The 20,149-nt window shown below is 44.9% G+C and overlaps 1 protein-coding gene across 9 annotated transcripts in view; it reads right to left on the reverse strand.

Annotated features, from left to right (window-relative positions):
• CNKSR3 (CNKSR family member 3) overlaps nucleotides 1-15,531 on the reverse strand; it is an 88,493-nt gene extending 72,962 nt beyond the window's left edge. The window contains exons 1-2 of one of the 9 annotated variants that reach the window (XM_053293352.1): nucleotides 9,268-9,348; nucleotides 8,098-8,332 (exon numbers count right to left, since the gene is read on the reverse strand). Coding sequence is in view for 2 of the 9 variants with exons in the window: in XM_053293338.1 (XP_053149313.1) it covers nucleotides 15,025-15,076 (52 nt within the window). In the remaining 7 variants the exon portion in view is untranslated. Of the gene's footprint in view, nucleotides 1-2,599; nucleotides 3,399-3,460; nucleotides 3,957-3,985; nucleotides 4,208-4,323; nucleotides 4,464-4,707; nucleotides 4,840-8,097; nucleotides 8,333-9,267; nucleotides 9,349-15,024 lie in introns of those variants that run through there. The other 8 variants (XM_053293359.1, XM_053293374.1, XM_053293338.1 and 5 more) reach the window with 8 other exon arrangements.
• Nucleotides 15,532-20,149: the final 4,618 nt, after the last annotated feature.

The raw sequence follows: 20,149 nt of genomic DNA on the forward strand, positions 1-20,149 counted from the left end.
CCAGTTATGGTACAATTATTGCTTTAGAGTCCACATACTTATTCACACTGAGTATGAACATTTCAAGGTTGACTTCACTGGCTAAAAAATTTCTCTCTCTGCCCATGATCAATGCACAGTCAGCGAGGGTCGAATATTTCCATGGTTAATTAGAAGTCTCCCTTGGGCAGTTAGGGCTGGGATAGAAAGATTCCAATTAAGTGTAAAGCCCATCTAACCACCGCTAGCAACAGAATCTGACAATATTTGGCAGGCTGCCCCCAACACAGATGTGTACCTGCACCAGCAGAAGTTGCCTGTAATTGTTCCACTGTGCTGCCATCTGGGATCAGGTGCCCAAAATTTCACAGGAAACACCCACCACGCAGTGGTGCCACCCAGAGAGTAGCACAATGCAACAACAGCTGCCCACCATCAATTTGCAGGAATCACTGGAGGTCTGATAACTAGAAATTGGGCTCCCTGTTCCTGCATTTCACTTTATCAGTATAGAAACCTGCAACAGAAACTCAATGTGAACAGAAATAAAAGCTTGGTTAGCACGGGCAGATGAGTTCCACTCCACAGTTTTAAATTATGTATGTCAACACTAGGACCCCATGATCATATTAGTACTGGACACTAGACAACACAAAGTGGCACATATTGAGACAAATCCCAGGTGCTAGGGAGCCATGGTGCCTAGAAATTTAACTGTGGCACCAAGACGAGGATATTCAGAGAGAGCTTTCCCAGACAGCAGGCTTTACCATGGGTTTTCTGCAAAGCTTTGCTGCGAGTTCAATGTTGCCCCCCAAAAGTCGATTTTTTTGACCCCGGATATACTCGAGTTCAAATCCCCATTCAGCCATGAAACTAGCTGGGTGACTCTGGGCCAGTCACTTTTCTCTCAGCCTAACCTACTCCACAGGGTTGTTGTGAAAGAGAAACTCAAGTATGTAGTACACTGCTCTGGGCTCCTTGGAGGAAGAGCGGGATATAAATGTAATAACAACAACAACAACAACAAACCAGTCAATAACACCTGTCTGTGTAAACAAGAAATAATAATAATAATAATAATAATAATAATAATAATAATAATAATATAGGGCTACACTCAAACTTGCAATGAAAAACCCAAAGTGTGTGTTAAGTGCTCCCCGATAGCTCACAGGGACTTCAGGGTTAATTTGGCCGATATGTGAAAGCACACCTCGATTCCGGAGGAAATGCTAACAAAAAAAAGTGGTGTGAGAAACTTCCAGGGAGAGTTATTTAATAAAATATTTATTTGTCCCAGGCAGCCCTCTTTCTGTTCAAATGTTTAGACTCTTTGGTGTCTAATAACCTTTCCTAAACTTTAGACACCAGAGTCTAACCACCTCAAAAATTCCTAGAAAATAAACCGAGTATCCAGTGGCTTGAAGGCTGGGGGGTAGTTGGCACATGGGATTCCATTAATTCTCCACCCCCACCTGCAAAGCAGTGGGGTCAAAATGAACAGAAGAAATGAAGATGTGTAATGAAGACCCCAAAGAATCTAAACACTTCAAAAAATTCCTTTAAAATAAACTAAGTACCCCACTGCCTTGCAGGTGAGGGGGTGTAGTTGGCACATGGCAGTTGACAGTAGGCACTGTCCAAAGACAGTCAAAATGAATAGAAGAAATGAAGGTATGTAATGAATCCTCATAGGGATTCATTGAGGAGAAGTTATTATACAGCAAAGAATCCAAATACTTGAAAAATATAAAACACACCAGAGAGCTAACACAATCTGAGGAAGCTGCACTTGCTGAATTTCTCTCTGGACACCTCCCTCCCCAGTCCAATGACAAGCTGGAAGATCAAGGCAAAGTGCAGGTGCGTGGAGCCAGCATAATTTTCGTGACTATACAAAATACTTGTGTGGTGCAAAAGTTAAGGCAACCACTTTAACTTGCAGAAATTAAAAAATAAATGAGAATGAATGCACGATTTTGGATTAGAACTATGGGATAGAGTTCTAGTTCCCTGCTAACAGAGCAAAGAGACATCTTTTAAAGTGGTGATTCTCTTATATTTAGCAGGGGGGAGACCAACTGGCCCTATCCAACCCCAGCACAGCATCCCTCCAGTGACTGTTGCTGGTGTCTACTTTATGTTTCTTTTTAGATTGTGAGCCCTTTGGGGACAGGAAACCATCTTATTTATGTATTATTTATATTTCTATGTAAACCACTTTGAGAACTTGGTTGAAGAGCGGCATATAAATATTCTTCGTCATCATAGTCCTTTAAAACTGGAAGGTCAAAGCAACAGAGCAGATTATGTACACCAGGGCTGCACAACTTAGGTCTCCCATCATTGTTGACTACTGGGCACTGTGGCAGAGGATGATGGGAGCTGTAGTCCAACACAGCTGGGGGACTGAATTTGTGCATCCTGATGTACACTTTCACATTAAGGGGGCAAAAGCAATGCTTGTGCAACTATGACCCTTTGGTGCAAGGAAAGCATCATCTCAAACTGAAAATGCAAGCAGCCATTCCCCTTTCCAGTTGGAACTACTTCATTTCAAGAAGTGATCATGTCTGTATAAAGTGAATAAATTGGTAAACCAACTTTGGTTAATTACCTTTTCTTTCTTTCTTTCTCTCTTTCTTTCTTTCTTTCTCTTTAAACAAAAACACAGTCTGACAACAGAGTATTCATTGGCTGACCTTACTGAGAACTGCAACAGATAGTTTGACAAAATATCCATTCAAAGGCATTTTCCTGGCCTATTACGCAAAACTTCTTTCAATATATTTTTAACCTCTAGGAAACAAAAGGAAATTCTTCTACAGCAGAATTAACGGACCTCAGTTTAAGTATTAAGAAGAGGGAAACAAAGCACTTGCAAGCCAGAATGTAAAGACACCCATACAATTAGACTTGCGTTACTTCATACCTAGCAACACTAGTTAGGTGCTCTCAAGTGAATACGAAGAAGGCCACAGGCTTAACACAAAACAAAAAAACCCATGTGGCACTCCTTGCTATTTCTGTGCCCCCTCTAGGTTTTAAAACTTGTGAAAGTAAACAACTCTGATGCAATGGTTTCATGGGTAAGGGAATTAACACTTGCAGGCCATATGAACAACCTGAAAGGCGGTTCAGTTTCTGCTGTCAGTAGTCAATAAAAAAACCAAAAAAAAAACCCGCAAAAACAAGGGCCTTTACAGTATTTGGGAAATAAGTTTTTAAAACTAAGGCTCCTTAACTTTAAGCACAGAGGCGGAAGAAAATAATAGAACACCTTCCATTCAACATATGCCCTCACTGACATCACCGACAGAATAAAATATATTTCAATGAAACCAAGACGATTCAGTAATTCAGAATTATTACTTATGACCTTCCACTAGTGTTCTCGCATCATAGCTGCAGATGTTTTCAAGTCAAAAATAAAGGCAAAATCTGCCTCATTTTCTCATAGGAAGCAAAAAAGATCTACCTTGTACGCAATCACATATGTCAAACTAAACTTCAGGCCTCGTTTTCAAAAGTTCCAATACTTGAGAATGGTCTGGCATATGCCGTGGGTCTCATCATGTCACCTTTGAGTTATGGGAGCTGCCGCAGTGCTCTTTCTATGCCTATTGTGACAACAATGTCAGATGCCCCCAGTCACACAAGTATTCTGTGGTTCCTCCCCATGTCAACATCACATCTTCCAGAAACTGGAGCAATGCAAGAACAGGAAAGGGCTGCATGGGCAACTCCTACGTCGTGGCCCAGGCCTTCTATATGAGAAATATTCGTCGTATTTGTAGATGCAGGAAGGAGCCACACTAGAGCAGCTATACTGCCAAGGCGATGCATGATGAGGCCCACTGAGGTGATCTTCCATCCTGGAAGCTGCTCCAGAATGAGCCAGTACACACTGGATGGAAAGCTACTGGGAACTTCAGCTTTGTTTCTCCAAGGTCTTTGAAGGGGACAGTATAAACCTAAGAGATTAATAAATAATTAACTTAACAGAGCAACTGTTCACTTCTTTCCTAGTTCAGCCAGGTCTTTCGCTCTCTCTTTCATCCCGTGTTGTACTCATAACAAGAGGCCATTGCTCACGGGCTAGTGCTAGAATAGTGCCTATCTATATAGCGCCAGCAATGCCACATGTCTGTCTGAGCTTTCTGGCTGTGAGGTACAGAAATACAAAGCTACTAGTTGACCGGGTGCATAGCATCTGCGCCCCTAGTTCTCCCTGGCTACCCCCCCTTCAGCCCCTTCTCCCTAACTCTTCCCCCAGGTGTCTCTAACCACCGCCCACCCTCTCGCTTCTCTCCCCCCCTCTCCCCGCTTGTGGTTTCTGACCGGCTTGCTGGCCCATTTGCTCCTGCTGCCGCTTCCTCACACTGGCGGCGCGCAGTGCCCGCCACGGCTGGTCCCGCTGCCGCCCGCCCACCCGTCCGCCATTTCCCTGGGCAGCAGCTCAACAGTCTCATGAATCCTGCCGCACATGAGCTCCACCGCCCAGCCAATCCGGCACCTCGGCTTCCCAGCCAATCCGCTGGGTTGCCGAGACGCATCCCCACAGAGGCACGTCTACGGGGATTAATAATATAGATAGGATATGAACAGTCAGCTGCCAGCCCAAAGGGTAGAATTCGTCTCCATGGCAATTGTATCTGGCCTCTGATGGCCCTGTCAAATTTTAAATTCAACTGTGCTCACACACAAAAAAGAAAAGAAGTGCACCTATAGTTCTATAACACAGAGCAGGATTCTTCACTGCAAGGCCCAGGAGCCAGTGGTGGCACTCTCCAACCCTAAATGCAGCTCCCTGACCGTTTATTTTAGGCCTGTGCAAAGCTTCAGCTGAAGCCGAACATTCCACACAGCCTACCTGGCACCACAGGGAGGTGACCACGCCCACCACACAGTGCTGCACTTCGAATGGCGCCCGTGAGGCTCCTGTAAGGGGAACGGAACTCTGTAAAGCAGCACCAGCGCCATCTTAGAAGACAAGCATGGAGTTCGGGGAAGTGTAGACCTTTCCAGCACTTTCCTCAGAGAGTATTAGGGAGTACACTTCCCAGATGGCCCTGAAGCTTGATAGGGCACCAGTTCACTTAAAGCCATCCCCCACCCCAGCACTGGGAAAGCGCAGAACTGTGCGGAGGTCAGTGCAGTGGGAAATCGCTCTCATGTTGAAAGATTTTGTCAAGTGGCCACCACTTGAAAAACAGTGAAGACCACTGGCATAGGAGATCCAGTCAATGAAAAACACTGTGCAATCTCACAAGTCCTTGCTCTTATGACAACAGCCAGCAGGGCTGGGCAGGGGCCTAAAGCCCATGGATATTTAAATAGTCCACTGAGAAAGGTTCTGCACCCAGACCAATCCCGAATCCCCACTCCCTGCGCTCAAGGGAACAGAAAGGCTGTTTCTTCTTCTGCTAAGCAAGGGGAAGCATCTGTTCCAGCTTGGACTTGGGCTCCTATGCTGAATAACGCAGGCAGGAATGGCTGCTTCTGCTGTCATTTAACACGCGGTCAGAAGTAACCCTTTAACCATCTAAACAGCAAGTTCAGTTGAACAATGGTAAACAGCAGCAGTCCACAGTTCTGCTCACCACCCTCACCACGATGAGTATTTCTGCCAGCGGAGAGCATGTCAAAATCTGCACATCTCCAGACTGAAGCAAGGGAGAAGTCTGTCCCCAGAGTTATGCTGCATGCAGAAATGTCTGAAGCATCCAAGAAGTTTGGATGCTTAAAGCACCTTGGCAGCACAGCACCAAAACAATCCCTTCCCCAGCTCCACAGTTGCAGCTGGAGAGAGGAGCAGAGGTCGCTGGTCTTTTATGGGGCATCCAGATAATCTCCATACCCTCTCCAGCTCCAAATGCAGAGCTAGGAAGAGGAGCAGGGGATTGTTTCTGACTAGTGATGTGCCCGGACCGGTTCGGAGGCCATTCTAAAGGCCTCCAGACCGGTCCGGACCTGGGCGGTTTGGGGTTAGGGTGATTCGGGTGGGGGGTTGCTTTAAGAGCAGGGGGAGGGTTTACTTACCCCTCCCGCCGCTTTCCCCCTCCGGCGCCCATAGTTCCTTTAGAATTGGGGCGGCAGGATACCTTCCCTGCCACCCCTTCCCCCGTTCCACTGCTCAAGGCTCCCAGGAGGACCAAGAGAAGTCTTCTGCGTGCGCGCTTCACGTCTTTAAAGCTATCCCCTAAGGGGGGGGGGTTGCAGCATAATGCCTACGGAGGTATTGCGGCAGCAGTAACTGGGGCAGCAGGATACCTCCCTGCCGCCCCTTCCCCCGTTCCACTTCTAAAAGCTCAGACTGCCTTAGGCTCCCAGGACCCAGAAGTCTTCTGTGCGCGTGTGCTTCACGTCGACATGAAGCACGCTCGCGCAGAAGACTTCTCAGTCAAGTCAAGTCGATTTTGACTGCAGGAGCCCACAGAGCCCTGTGGTTTTCTTTTGGAAGAATACAGGAGGGGTTTACCATTGTCTCCTCCCACGCAGTATGAGATGATGGCTTTCAACATCTCCCTATATCGCTGCTGCCCAATATAGTATCAGCAGGGATTCAAACCGGCAACCTTCTGCTTGTTAGTCAAGCATTTCCCCGCTGCGCCTCATTTAGCTCAGGATTATCTACACTGACTGGAAGTGGCTCTGGATGTGCATGGAACCGGCAGGGGTCGGTTTGAAGCTGGTGGTGGGAGGAACACCTTTAAAGGTGAGGGAGGGTGCTCTTACCCCTCCCACGTTTCCCCTGCCGGTGCTGCACTTTAAAAGGGTCTGGGGGCAGCAGCATACCTCCCTGCCGGCACGTTCCCTCTTCGAACCAGAAGTGACAGGAATTACCCCGTGCGCGTGCATACATTGGCACAAGCACACACGTCGCACCTGTGCCCAACATGCACACAAGCAAGAGTGATCCTTTAAAGTGCAGCGCTGGCAGGGGAAACGTGGCAGGAGGGGGTAAGAGCACCCTCCTCCACCCTTAAAGGTATGCCCCCCTGCCTTCGAACCGGCTGACCCGCCAGCCAAACAAACTGCCAGTCATTCGAACCTGTTTGGAGGCCCCGAAAAGGGCCTCCAAATAGGGTTCATGCACATCCCTAGAAGTGCTTCTACAAACATTTAGGCAGTCCTGAAGTGTCTCCCAATCCTACCTGGAGATGCCAGGGATTGAAACTGGGAGCTTCTGCATGCTAAGCAGATGCTCTAACACTAAGGAGTCTTAAGTTTCCATTTAGTTTGTGTGCAAAACTTTCTTTCATCAGCAAGTAGGTCTCATTAATTCTTAAGACAAACAACCAATTATTTTTAAAAATGAATCTCTTAATCCCACAACGAAGCAGGGCCCATCTGGTGCAGATCAGGTGGCTCGGTTTACAGAAATGCTTGGCAAGCATTTTTAAAAATGTGGACACTCAAGCAACACATGCTCCAGATTAGCAACTATGAATGCAGAACCAGAAGATGGCAGTTATTCCAGAGTAATTAAACTCAGTTGTGATCCTCAGTATGCACCTTGAGAGTAGGTATCAAATATGCCAAAAATACAGCTTGCAGTCTACAAGTATTAAAAGCTTAATTTAATATGATCCATCAAGTATTTTTCTGGAACAAAGTCTCAGTAAAACAAGCCAATATAAACGTATGCAAAAGTTTTCCAACAGAGGTATGTTTGCACAGAGAGTAAACAATAGTGTCTTTTTAAAATTAGTAATCTGACTAGAGGCTATGCCCGCCCGAATACTTTTGAAAAGAACAGGTTTCAAAGGGCAGCATATTTTGGCTCTTCTTGAAAAAAGAAGTTAGAAGCAGATGAACTTTCACAGGATATATCTTCATTTTTCCAGTGAACAGTATGAAAATGGATACAATCACTCCCAGCCATTTCCTCCAGTCCCTGCACTTATAAAGCGTTTTGATCTTCATGTGACGTTAATGTAATGGCATCTGCATACCAGAATTTCCTAGTGAATCTCCAAAGTGTGAAATGAGCCTCTGAGAACATGCATGCAATAAGATGTTCTCCCATTCTTGAGAGAGAGAGAGAGAGAGACAGACAGACAGACAAGACAGACAGACACTGCACATAACCTGGGGATAACAATGATCTACCTTCACTTCCCCTGACTCAGGGCAATACAAGTGTGTCCTTCATTATCAATGGTTCTGAGGGACAATGCAGAACTCTTTCATTGTCCCATAGACATTTGGGATTTCTGGGTACAGCTGTGCATCTGAAAGGCCTCCCTCTTACTGATCTGCTTTCACCTGGCCCTGGAAGAAAGTCACCATTTGAACATTGAAGGCCACAAATTGAACATCTGCCTCTCATTTGCTTGTCATGACTCTAAGGATCGTGAAAACCAATCTTTTTGACTCAAGAAGGGTTGTCACAATGACATTTGAGAACACCTTTTCCAGTAGCCAAAAATACCAGTTTCCTACAAACCTTGCCCCCTCCCCAAACCAAAGTGGTTTCTTTTCAACTCTGAAGTGCTATTTCAAGTTATTGCTAATCAAATAAATATGGACTTTATTATTGTTACAAATATTTATATATCTGTAGCGGATTATAGCCTTTTCCACAAAAGTTCTCAAAGCAGTTTACATACCAAAAGGTATGAGGAAATGGTTCCCTATTGCAAAAGGACTTGCAATCTAAAAAGAAACAAAGGAGACACCAACAACAGCACTGAAAAGGCTATTATGCTGGGATGAACAGGGATACTTGCTCTCCCCCTGCTAAGTATAAAAGAGCTAACACTGTAAAAGGTGCCTCTTGCGCAGTGGGGAAATGACTTGCCTAGCAAGCATGAAGTTGCCGATTCAAATCTCCACTGGTACGTTTCCCAGATGATGGGCAACACCTATATTGGGCAGCAGCAACATAGGAAGATGCTGAAAGGCATCATCTCATACTGCGCAGGAGATGGCAATGGTAAACCCCTCCTGTATTTTACCAAAAAAAACCCCACAGGGCTCTGTGGTCGCCAGGAGTCGACACCGACTCGACAGCACACTTTACTTTTACCTTTGCTTAGTTAGCAGGGATAACCTGGTACTTTAGGAGCAATATCACCTAGAACACTTGTCTTTATAAAGCTATTATTTAAATTAATATACTATCTTTCTGCCCCCACCAAGGGCTAAAGTAACATTATTAAAATGTAAAGATTTGGTTGGGCACAATAGCCTCAGAAAGCACTGCCAAAAAAGGCATTTTTTTCTTGGCTGAGGATTAAAAATGAAACTTTACACCAATGCAATTACCCAGCTACTTACATGCTTTTAAATGACATCTCTGATGTCCGAAAGCACTGGAAGAGATTAGCATGTGCCCATAAAGACTCACTTTTTTCCAGCCCACTGCTCTATTACAAACTCATCAGACATGATGTAGCATTAGTAAAACTTCTGATGTTCAACCAAGAGGTCAAATTCACACTGTGAGCATGATTTTTTTTTTATTCTCGAAGATGTGAATCTCTCCTGTTCAAAGCACAAGCACCAAAAAAACAAAAAACAAAAGTTAAAACTGCAGGCTGTGGTTAAGTTAAGCCTTGATTAAGCAGGGAAGGCTTGCCTAGAGCTCTTCCAGATGTGCACAGGTTGCTCTTTCCCCCTTCCAATTCTACTCATTTGCACTACATCAAATGCAGCTCCAGAAGATCTCCTGGTCTTCAGGAGCAAACTGATGTGGGGGGCTGTGGTGGGAACAGATGAGGTCTGAAAAGCCTCCATATATAGAACATTATGCATGGCCCTCTAAATTCTGCCAGTATCTTTAAGAGGCATGTGGAGTAGGGATGGGCAGAAGGTCGATTGAGAACTACTGGGAGATGGCTGGATGATTTGCAGCAAGTTAATCTGTAACCAGCAACCCAAATTTAGATTTATACTTGTATATGCAAGTTGTTCCCTGAGCCACCATTTTGCATCCAACTCCACTTGCCATTATTTGCACCCGGCTCCAGTTAGTGGAAGCCACCTAATGGTGCAGTGGGGAAATGCTTGACTAACAAGCAGAAGGTTGCAACTTGGAATCCCTGCTGGTACTATATCGGGCAGCAGCGATATAGGGAAATGCTGAAAGGCATCATCTCATACTGTGCAGGAGGAGGCAATGGTAAACCCCTCCTGTATTCTTCCAAAAGAAAACCACAGGGCTCTGTGGGCACCAGGAATTGGAATCAACTTAATGGCACACTTTACCAGTTAGTGGACTTGGGGTTCTAGTAAAAAACAAAGAAGATTCCACAAACCTAAAGTTCTTAAAGTTGTTTAGTTGTTTAAAAAAAAACACATACCTTTTTAAGGAGGCTTTTTAATGCTCCATCTTTGGTTATATCTGGTAGGTTCTTTAGTTTTCAGTTTTTATAGTTATCAGTTTTTAGCTTTTAAATTAACTTTTAATTTGAACTTAATACTGATTGTGGTTTTTAACCTGACTTTTAACTTGTTTACACAATTTGGTTAGTTTTATTACTTTTATTGTATATCTATTTTATTGTTGTGAGCCACCCCAAGCAGCAGTGTACTGGTGGGGCGGGGCACAAATATTTTAAATAAATAAATAATAGAAGTCTGCCTACTCCTGATGCAGAGGAGCAGATGGGAGATGCAAATCTTAACAACCTGGAAACTGAAGCAGCTCACAGCTTCTGGGAGGGTTTCAAATACAAAGCTCAGTTGTGTGTCATGCAATTGGTCAGTTGTATAGTTCTCGATCCTACTCCAAAAAGCTTTATTTATTTATTTATTTATTTATCCAATTTATAGAACCATCTGATATATGTACCCCTAGGCAGTGTACATGATCCAATACAATATAAAGAACGAATAGAAACAACTGAAACAGTTTCACAGAACAAAACAATTAAACAGTTTAAAATTAGTTTTAATTAAAAGCCTTGTCCCAACTCCCCGCAGCTATCTATTTGCCATTTTCTAAAGCATACTTTTTAGTGTTCAGAGCACTTCACAAGCAGGCTGTTGTAAGGATTACTCACAGAAGGCAGGATGTTACTCTTCCCATAGCAGAGTAGGGGTCTGACACGGAGACCGAGAGAATGGTAGGTTGCCTTAAGCCATGCAATAAGTTTGTGGCTGTAGAGAGATTTGAATTGGGGACCTCCACATTCTTAGCCTTATAGTAGAGTAGCTCTCAGACAATATTCCAAAAATCCTTTCTATTACTGAACTATTTTGTAGCCATAGATTTTAGCACTGTCAAAATAAGTCACAGCATCAGTGGTCATTGAATGCAGCTCTTATTTCATAGACCAAAAACTGAAAGGAACAGTTACATTTGCACAATGTAATATTTCAGTTTGCATATTTGAGTTGCAGAACTCTGGATCCTGATAGTTAGAATCAGAGGAGAGGCATCACACATTTGCACAACACAGACATTTAATCTGCAACCTTTTTAAACAATCTGTGTTAGAAGATTAACACAAAATAAACTATAATACATTTCAGCACACAGGAATTATCCAGATCATTCTTTAGCAAAACAGCAACATTTACAACTACATCTCAGCCTTTAAAGGAGCCACACTCTTTATGAGCCCTGTGGCCAATTCTAGCTTGAATGTCATTCTAGACTGAACCATAAAATGAACAGGAATACTGCTGCTTTAAATAGTTAAGCATGGGCTACAGGCACACACTTCAATTAGTATCCGCTTACTAGAAATGCAAGCAAATAATTCTTCTAGTCAGTGAGAAACATGAAAGAAATTTACCCAAATAGAAGAGGACTCAATTTAAAATGACTCTATTAAAAAGAGAGGTTGAATCAGTCTTTATCCGAAAGGAACAGGATGCTGAATTTAAGATGACCCCCCAATTTCTAACATCTAAGAACTTGGGGGAAAACTAGCCTTAGATTCAGGTAAATATGGTAATCAATGACTATAAGCCAATTTGATGCTAGAAAAATAAAGTGTCGTATTTATCTTAATAGCATTTGTTTGGTGGGTTCGCACAAATGAAATTTAATCACTAGAAAAGATACACTCATCTTTAAAGGTTTTTAAGTTTTAACCCATTTCTAACCTGCCATAATAGCTTAGCTTGCTGCAATGGACAGAAGTGGTCAACCCAGGGCACATATCACATACCATTGCAGGCCCTGTAACCCCGGGCCTAACCACAGTCCTGGTACTCCAAAGACCACAAGTGTGCAACTAGCCAAGAACCAGAAGCACCAAGGACAAAGCGGTTGCAGCAACACTGGAAGTCAGTGCACAACCACCAGGCCATGCAATATCCCAGCATCATGCTGGGCTTTAGTGCCAGTACAGGCTAATTTGACTGCAGGGGATTACCTTTAAGGAGCAGGAAGGGTGCTCTTACCTCCCCCACACCCACCACATTTCCCCCGCTGGCACTGTGATTAAAAATGGTCCCGTGGGGCGGCAGCATACTTCCTTGTCACCCCTGTGCACGTCGGACCAGAAGTGCCCGGTGCCCGCATGCATGCCGCATGCACACACACCGTCACTTCCGGTCCAATGTGCACTGGGGAGGCAAGGAGGTATGCTGCCGCCCCGCTGGACCATTTGTAATCACAGCGCCAGAGGGGGAAATGTGGTGAGGCGGGAGGAGCACTCTCCATGCTCCTTAAAGGTACACACACACCCCACCGTTGGACCAGCCGTCGCCGGTTCTGTGCACATCCGTAGTATAGGCAGCTGAAGTCGGCAAAGCAGGGCTGGGAACAATGTGTGAAATGTTGAACTTTTATTTTAACAAGAAAAGTCAGATTATCTGGGGGGAGGGGGGAGGATTAAGGATGCTGTCCTTTCCCCTACTTCTCAAACCCTCCAGAAATAAGAGCCTCCCATTTGTTTTGCTTTGAAGATGTTTTCCAGACTCATGCCGGGTAAGTCAGCTCTAAAGAGCCCTTCCACATCAACTGATAAAGCTTCAAAATGAGCTAGGATGTTTTAAGTTGTCATTTTGCCTATGTGCTGCCAGATTGCAATCAGTGAATTATAACCAATGACCACATAAGCCTCCCATCCTCATCTAGAAAAAGGGCTCCAAAGATTTGCTTACCAAAGCAGATTCCGTTCCTTTTTTTTTTTTTTTAAACTGCAGCAGCATCCATTTGTAGGAGAACAACTGGGCCAAGTTAATTTCCTATCTATTATTTGAAAGGCAGCTTAAACTAAAACAGATTATTTGGGCGCTCACATGTTCCCCTTCTTTATTAGAATACATATAAGCAGGAAACAGGTCTATGGGCAAAAGGGGCAGAACAGGGGATAAAGTCCAATTCAATACACATCAAATAAAAAGCTATCCAGGTCAAATACAACCTTCAAATACAAAAGATAGAGTTTGGCTGCACTGATTTCCAAACATTTGAGCCAAGACAGGATTATAAAACCATGAGAAATCAGTAGGTGGGCGGGATAACACCCAAACAAAATACCAAAAAAAAAACCTGCCTCTTAACTACAAGGTTGTATTATTTTACTCCATATTAATCCACTAGGGGAAACTTGGGGGGTCCATACTTGCAGTCATTACACAAAACAGAAATATTGAAAAATCCACCACTGTGTGCCACTCACGGTCACAAAAGCATTCCAAGGTACTGGAGTGCCTAACTTAGACTAAAGAATAGTGAAGAAAGTCTAAAAGGGAAGTTGGTGGGCAATGTAATGGAACTTCTACAGACCAGTTTAAGATCCTTATTCTGTATGCCAGTTCCACACCATCACACTAGCAAGTATATAGGAAGAAACTGGGCACCCTGAAAGAAGTCAGAAGTCTGACACCAGAAGTCAAACATGCACTCTGTCACGAATGCAGGAGAGTCCTCAGAAACACTTCTGGCATGGTATGTCCGGTTCCTCCTGTCTTCAGCTTCTCATATGCTATAATCTAAACAGATGATCACAGACTGCACACAATTCAAAAGGATAATCTGTTAGGAATGCTTGGGCATGGAGATGCTGCCAACTATATAATGCACTCTTAGGATGTACTCCAGTCCTGGTCTCTCATGAGAAAACAAGTGACCAGTGAAATGCTACAGAACAACCCTATTCGTGTTTGCTCAGAAGAATTTCCCACTGAGGTCAAACAGATCTACTCCCAAGGAAGTGTGCACAGAACCTAAGAGCCACAGTATTACATGATGACAACTTATGATGCTTTGTACTACAGCTCTAACTAACACACACACACACACACACACACACACACACACAAAGTTAGCCACAAACTGAAAGACTGTTCAGAAAGAAATCTGTGGAGTCTCAACCACTGCGAAGGCTACATTTACACCAACACCGTATTGTGAACAGAAAAGCTTGGTTCGCTTTAACTGCTTCAGTTCACAATGGAGAGGTAAAACTGGATTCAGGAATTCATAAAGAGGGTGAAGGGTTTCTTCCCTTTTAAAGAGCAGCATGTATTCCTGCTCCTCTTTGGCCACCCAGGTGCTTCTGAAAGTGTCAAAAGAGAGAGAGTGACTCCCAAATAGCGCCTGCTGTCAGGACTTCTTGGTGAAGTTTGCCTTTGTTTATGTGGACGCAACCACACGCTGCCTAAGAGGGAGCGCTAACGTGGGTTTCACACCAAGCTGCAAGAACATGCCCAGGGCCGCTGCTGGACTATTTGTTTGTTTACACACGAGTGGCTGGATTTTCTAGTTAAAGACGTGAGTGTTGCTAATAGCCAGGGAACGAGATCTTGCAAAGCCCTCTTCGGATTAAGAGCTATCGCTAATTGCAGGTATGATGATCCCTCCTGCAGCAGCAGCAGCAGCAGCAGCATATGCCCTTCGTAGACACAGGGGACAGGAGCGGACGACGAGAGCAGGAGCAGAAGGCGGGAGGAGGGAGGGAAGGAGCGAGAGAGACGGGAAAGTTTGGGAGAAGGTGAAGAAGCGCGAGGCTGGAGTGGAGCGGAGAGAAGGCAGGCGTCCTCCGCAAGACGCTGCACGGGGGAAAGAGTCGGAGTTCCTGCCAGAGCCAGGCTCGAAGAGCAAAGAGGAGCAGCCCGAGTTCCAGTTCTTACCCTTCGTCCACTCCACTACTTGCTTAGGGCTCCACTTGGTAACAGGCTCCATACTCCGCCTCAGTCCCCGGCTTTGGTCCCCTGGAAGAAGAATCCTGCCTCTCCCCACCCGCACCGGAGATCCCAAATCCAGATGGGGAAACCGCACCGCTCCCGCCTGCCCTTCCTTCTCTGCCCCTGAGCGCAAACTCCCCCCGACCTCAGGCTCCCATCGGAGCAGGCAGCCACTGAGGCTCCCGCCCTCCCAGGCAACCCCGCTCCGCCTCTTCGGCCTGGAGCAGCCTCTCGCGGCGGCTCCTCCTCCACGTGCTTGGAGCTCCTGCTGGGAAATCTGCCCAGGCGGCGCTCGGGCTTCTCCTTGCAAGCCTGCCTCCCGTCTTCCCGTTGCGCCGTGGGGTTTTGCAGCCGCTGTGCCCCCTGCAGGAGAGAGAGAGGACTGCTGCTCGGGACGAAACTCCGTCGTTCATTCTCTCCGTTCCTTCCAGCCCGAGCGAGCGCAGCGTGGGGGCTGGAGCGAAACTCCTGAAAGGCAAAGAGCCCAACCCAGAACAGCCGCCTGCCGTCGCCCACGCAGGCTCGAGGCTCCTTTCAGACTCTGGGGGCTTGATTTGGTGGTGATGGTGGAGAACAAACAACCACGATGGAAAACGAAAACACGGGTAGCTCTGTCTGTGTGTGTCCCAAGAGATCCGCGTAGGGGCTCCTCTGGCTTTCCCCTTCTCATTTAGCAGTTGTGGGAATTCTTGAAACGCGGGTAGGGGTGCTCAGGGGAGAAGTGATAAACGTTTTATGAAAAGGTGGGTCCACAGGAACAGAGAAACACGCAGATAATGGCCATGATCAGATCAGACCATAATTAGAACTGGCAAATGCCTGTAGAAAGAGAAATGCTTTCTGGCATTCCCGGCCACCCACCCCTTCTGTCTTTGTTTTAAATGAGGGAAGGATGGGAATGGAGGCAGTTTTGTGTGCCTTGTTTTTCTAGGTCTATAAACAAGGTTTAGGATTTCTGAAAGTTCTAAAACTCCACACAAGTGTGGAACCACCACTAGTCTGACAATAAGTAGCATGTGGGGAGGCTAAAGCAGTCGCTAGAAGCATGGCCTAGGAACCTGGCACATCACTCTAGTACAGATAGAAAAAAGGTTTACTTTTCTAAAGCACTGCTCTGTGGGATTCTTGAAATGAAAAATTCCTATTTTCTGGTTGGGTACCCAGCCATGTTATATTATTGCGCTGAGCTCCTCGCTTCCAGAATTGGGAGTATGTTCCAGAGCAGCCTTTCATGAGTTCTGTGAGGCTTATTCCTAGGTTGGAAATATTAAACACCGTGGTGCTGATGCTCGCTTCCTTTTGTAGTCACCCAGTGAGTTTACTGGCTGAACGGGGATTGAACCTGGGTCTCCCTGGTCCTAGTCTAACACACTAACCACTACACCATGCTGGCTTTCCATATCTGAGTATCTCAGTATCCTCAGATGGTCTCCTGTCCAGTTATTAACTGGACCCAGGCCTGCCTGACACTTGCTATCTATGTTCTTTGGCTAATCACCAGTATTCTATGTTGGTGATTCCACATATACTGTTGGCTTCTTTTGCTTCATTTTCCCACTCCCGTCTCCTATTAAGGAGTAGTATCACACTGAAGAGGATTGCTTATCCTTAGACTATCGTCTTTGTTGCAATATTTATATCAACTGATGGGTTTGGCTGAATGCTTGAATACAAAAAGGATTGTGTTGTGTATATTATTTTCATAGTTTTCATTGCTTTTTTCCTTCTATCTTGGCAGTGGAATCTCTCATAATTTATACTCAGGGTAGCAAATGCCAGGGACACTACGAACGGTCCAGCCTCACCCAGTTTAATCATTTCTGGTCATTACTTTTTGTTCACATGCAGACAATTCTGATGTAATCAAGAGGCCAGGTAAGATGCCTCATTGTGCCAAATTTCTTTGTCCCTCTCAAACTCAGACAGGTGCTGATTTGTTTGCTTGGGCTTTTTTTTTTCCCCTCCCCTCCCTGGTTTGTATATTATTATCTATTTATAAGTCATGACGTCTGCTTTCCTTAACTGCTTTGATCTATTTGCTAGTTTGAAATGCTGATTTTTATAAAACTGCTGTCAACACCCATTTGTGCGTCAATGGATGTTTCAGTTAAGGTTTACAAATGGTGAGTAGACTTTTGCCAGCATTTCTCCACTCGCATCCCATAAATCCCCTCTTCTGTAGCTACATAACTGTAAAAGGAGTTCTATCCTCTGCTTCTTCTAGACATCCTGTGTCTATTGCCTGTGATGACCACAAAGGAATATGTTTGAAACACTTCATTTAAGAAGGGCAAATCTGAAGGACAAGTGTCTCCCAGAAACAAATGATATGATTCCAGTCAGTGAAGGAGGCTTCTCCTAATTTGGAAAGGCCACAGGGGTGGGGGGGAGGCGACCTGAACTGAATAAGAAACCAGCAACCAATATCTCAGTGCCAAATGTTCACTGTGTACAGTCAAAGCTTTGTAGTGCTAATATAGGAATCTGAATGGAAGTAGTTGGCAATATCACTTTGCCTTCCACAAAGAAGAAAGATTTTCTGCAACAGAAGCTATTGCAAGGGGATTTTGAAAAGAATGCAGCAGCACAACTCTTGCCAGGAGAGGGCTATATCTTTATTTATTTTTACATATTCCACTCTTCCTCTGAGGAGCCCAGAGCAGTGTCCGTGGTTATGTTTATCCTCACAACAATCCTGTGAGGTAGGTTAGCCTGTGACTGACCCAGAGGCACCCAGTGAGTTTCATGGCTGAATGGGGATGTAAACTCAGGTCTCCCCAGTCCTAGTCCAACACTCTAACCACTACACCACACTGGCTATGCAAACATATAAGACCTATTTTTGAAGCAACTGCACCATACCCAACTCCAGGTGCTAATTTCCGCCTGACATAAGCTGTCAGCACTGTAGTACAGCTGCACCAGAGTACAGAGAGATGTAATATAACTACACCTGAGTAGGAGTCAGTCAGCAAAGCCACACAGTTACATCAGCATCATGGGCATGGCGGAGGCCAATCTGAAAATTCCCTGGTGAAAGAAGCTTCCACCAATCCTGTGCTGCTCAGTAGGGTTGCCAGCTATGCCTGAAACTATTCCTGGATTCTCCCCCCCCCCAAAAAAAAATCCATAACAAGCCATGAAATCTCTAGAATTGCATTTGATGGAGACCTGAGCCTCCTTTGGACATTATTAGGGCAAAGAGGCACCTTTTAACGTGGTGATTCTCTTTTATTTAGCAGGGGGAGAGTAACTGGCTCTATCCACCCCCAGCACAGTACCTCCAGTGACTGTTGCTGGTGTCTTATCTTGTGGGGTTTTTTTTTAGAATGTGAGCCCTTTGGGGCAGGGAGCCATCTTATTTATTTGTTATTTCTCTGTGTAAACCTCCCTGAGCCATTTTTGGAAGGGCGGTATAGAAATCGAAATAATAATAATAATTAATAAATTAAGCCCTGCTGAAGCTATGTACAGCAGGGCGAAGGCAGAGGAAGTCTTGCCCCCGCCACATTACTCACCCGTATGCCCCACTGCTCAAGCTTAGGACAAGGCTTGTCTGAAGAGGGAAGAGCCTTCCCCATCTCATATCTGTGATTGCAAGTGTGGATTAGAGTTGCCATGCCCCCCGGAATCCCGGGTTTCACCTAGATTTCAAGCATCTCACCGGGATTGCTTAGCCCACCCAGATTTGCCCAGATTTCTACTTTCATTTTTAAAAAATGAAATCCCCTTGTAGAAGCAGAGTTATGGAGCATAACGTGCAGTCACTATCAGGCAAAGATATGTTACCCAACTATTGTTGGTAGATATCCAGAGCAAATACAAATCAACTGGAAAGTGCAGCTGCTAATTTGCATATGCAAAATTATTTCCAAGCCAATTTACATGATATGCAAATTAAGCACCCAGATTTGAAAAGCCAGAATATGGCAACCCTAGGGTGGATCAATCAAACCTCACATGGATTGGTGGTGAATTGATTTCATGGTGGATCAGTCCACCCTCTCATGAAGAGCCTGTTTGCTTGCCAACCAGAGGAAGGCTTTTCCCTCTTCATACAAGCCCTAACAAAACAGTGAGAGGCGGGGCACGCGGGTGATTGATGAGACAGGGCGGGACCAGTGTTCCCGCTAACTGGGATTCCCAGATGTTGTTCACTACACCTCTCAGCATCCCCAGATGCAATGGCCTTTGGCTGGGGATTCTGGGAGTTGTAGTCAATAACGTCTGGGAATTCCTGTTAGAGGGAACGGTGGGTGGGACTTCCTTCCCCTTTGCCCCGCTGTACATGGCTACAGCTGGGCTTTGGGATAATGTCTGAATCAGGCTCTGGAGATTGGTGTTAATTCCTCCACAGACAATCCTGGAGTGTTGGCAACTCTGCTACACAGACTGGCATAGCCGGAGGATTGTTATCTGAAATGGTGCTAGGGGACAGCGACCAACACCCTATAGATTTTAGCAAGTACTTCTACAAATCTCTCTGCCTACTAGAATTCTGACATAATCTCTGTTATGCAAAATTCCTTCCTCTGGAAAGCTTGTGAACATCTTGATACTGCAGGCCTTCCAGAAACTTTTATTCCAACAAGGTTTTAGTGATTCACATTGAAATGTGGCTCCAGTTCGTGGTTTTAAACAGTATTGTTTTTACTTGTCATGAGCCAATTCTTTTTCTTTTTTTCAAGAAAGGCAGTTTTCACTTTAAAACTAAAACAAAACATGTAAAAACCTGTCTGACTTCTAAACAAACAAACAAAACCCCATTCACTATTTCATTTTATTTTTCAAATTTGTAGGACCCCCCCCCCCCAAAAAAAATTTCTGTCTCTGGCAGTTTACAAAAACATAAAAGAGATTAAAGATGAAAACCTTAAAACAATTTAAAACCACAGTCAAGTAAAAAAGCTTGGGTGAAAAAAAAGTCTTTAGAAATTTTTTAAAAAATTGTCAGAGAAGAGACAGCGTGAAGGCCTTACACTGTCTGAACACTATCAATCCAGTTTTGACAAAAATGCATACAACCACCATGAACCAGGGAGTTCCCCTTAGAGTTTCATTCCTCACCGCC

The sequence above is a fragment of the Hemicordylus capensis genome, chromosome 1 (assembly GCF_027244095.1).
Source record: "Hemicordylus capensis ecotype Gifberg chromosome 1, rHemCap1.1.pri, whole genome shotgun sequence".
Taxonomy (NCBI): domain Eukaryota; kingdom Metazoa; phylum Chordata; class Lepidosauria; order Squamata; family Cordylidae; genus Hemicordylus; species Hemicordylus capensis.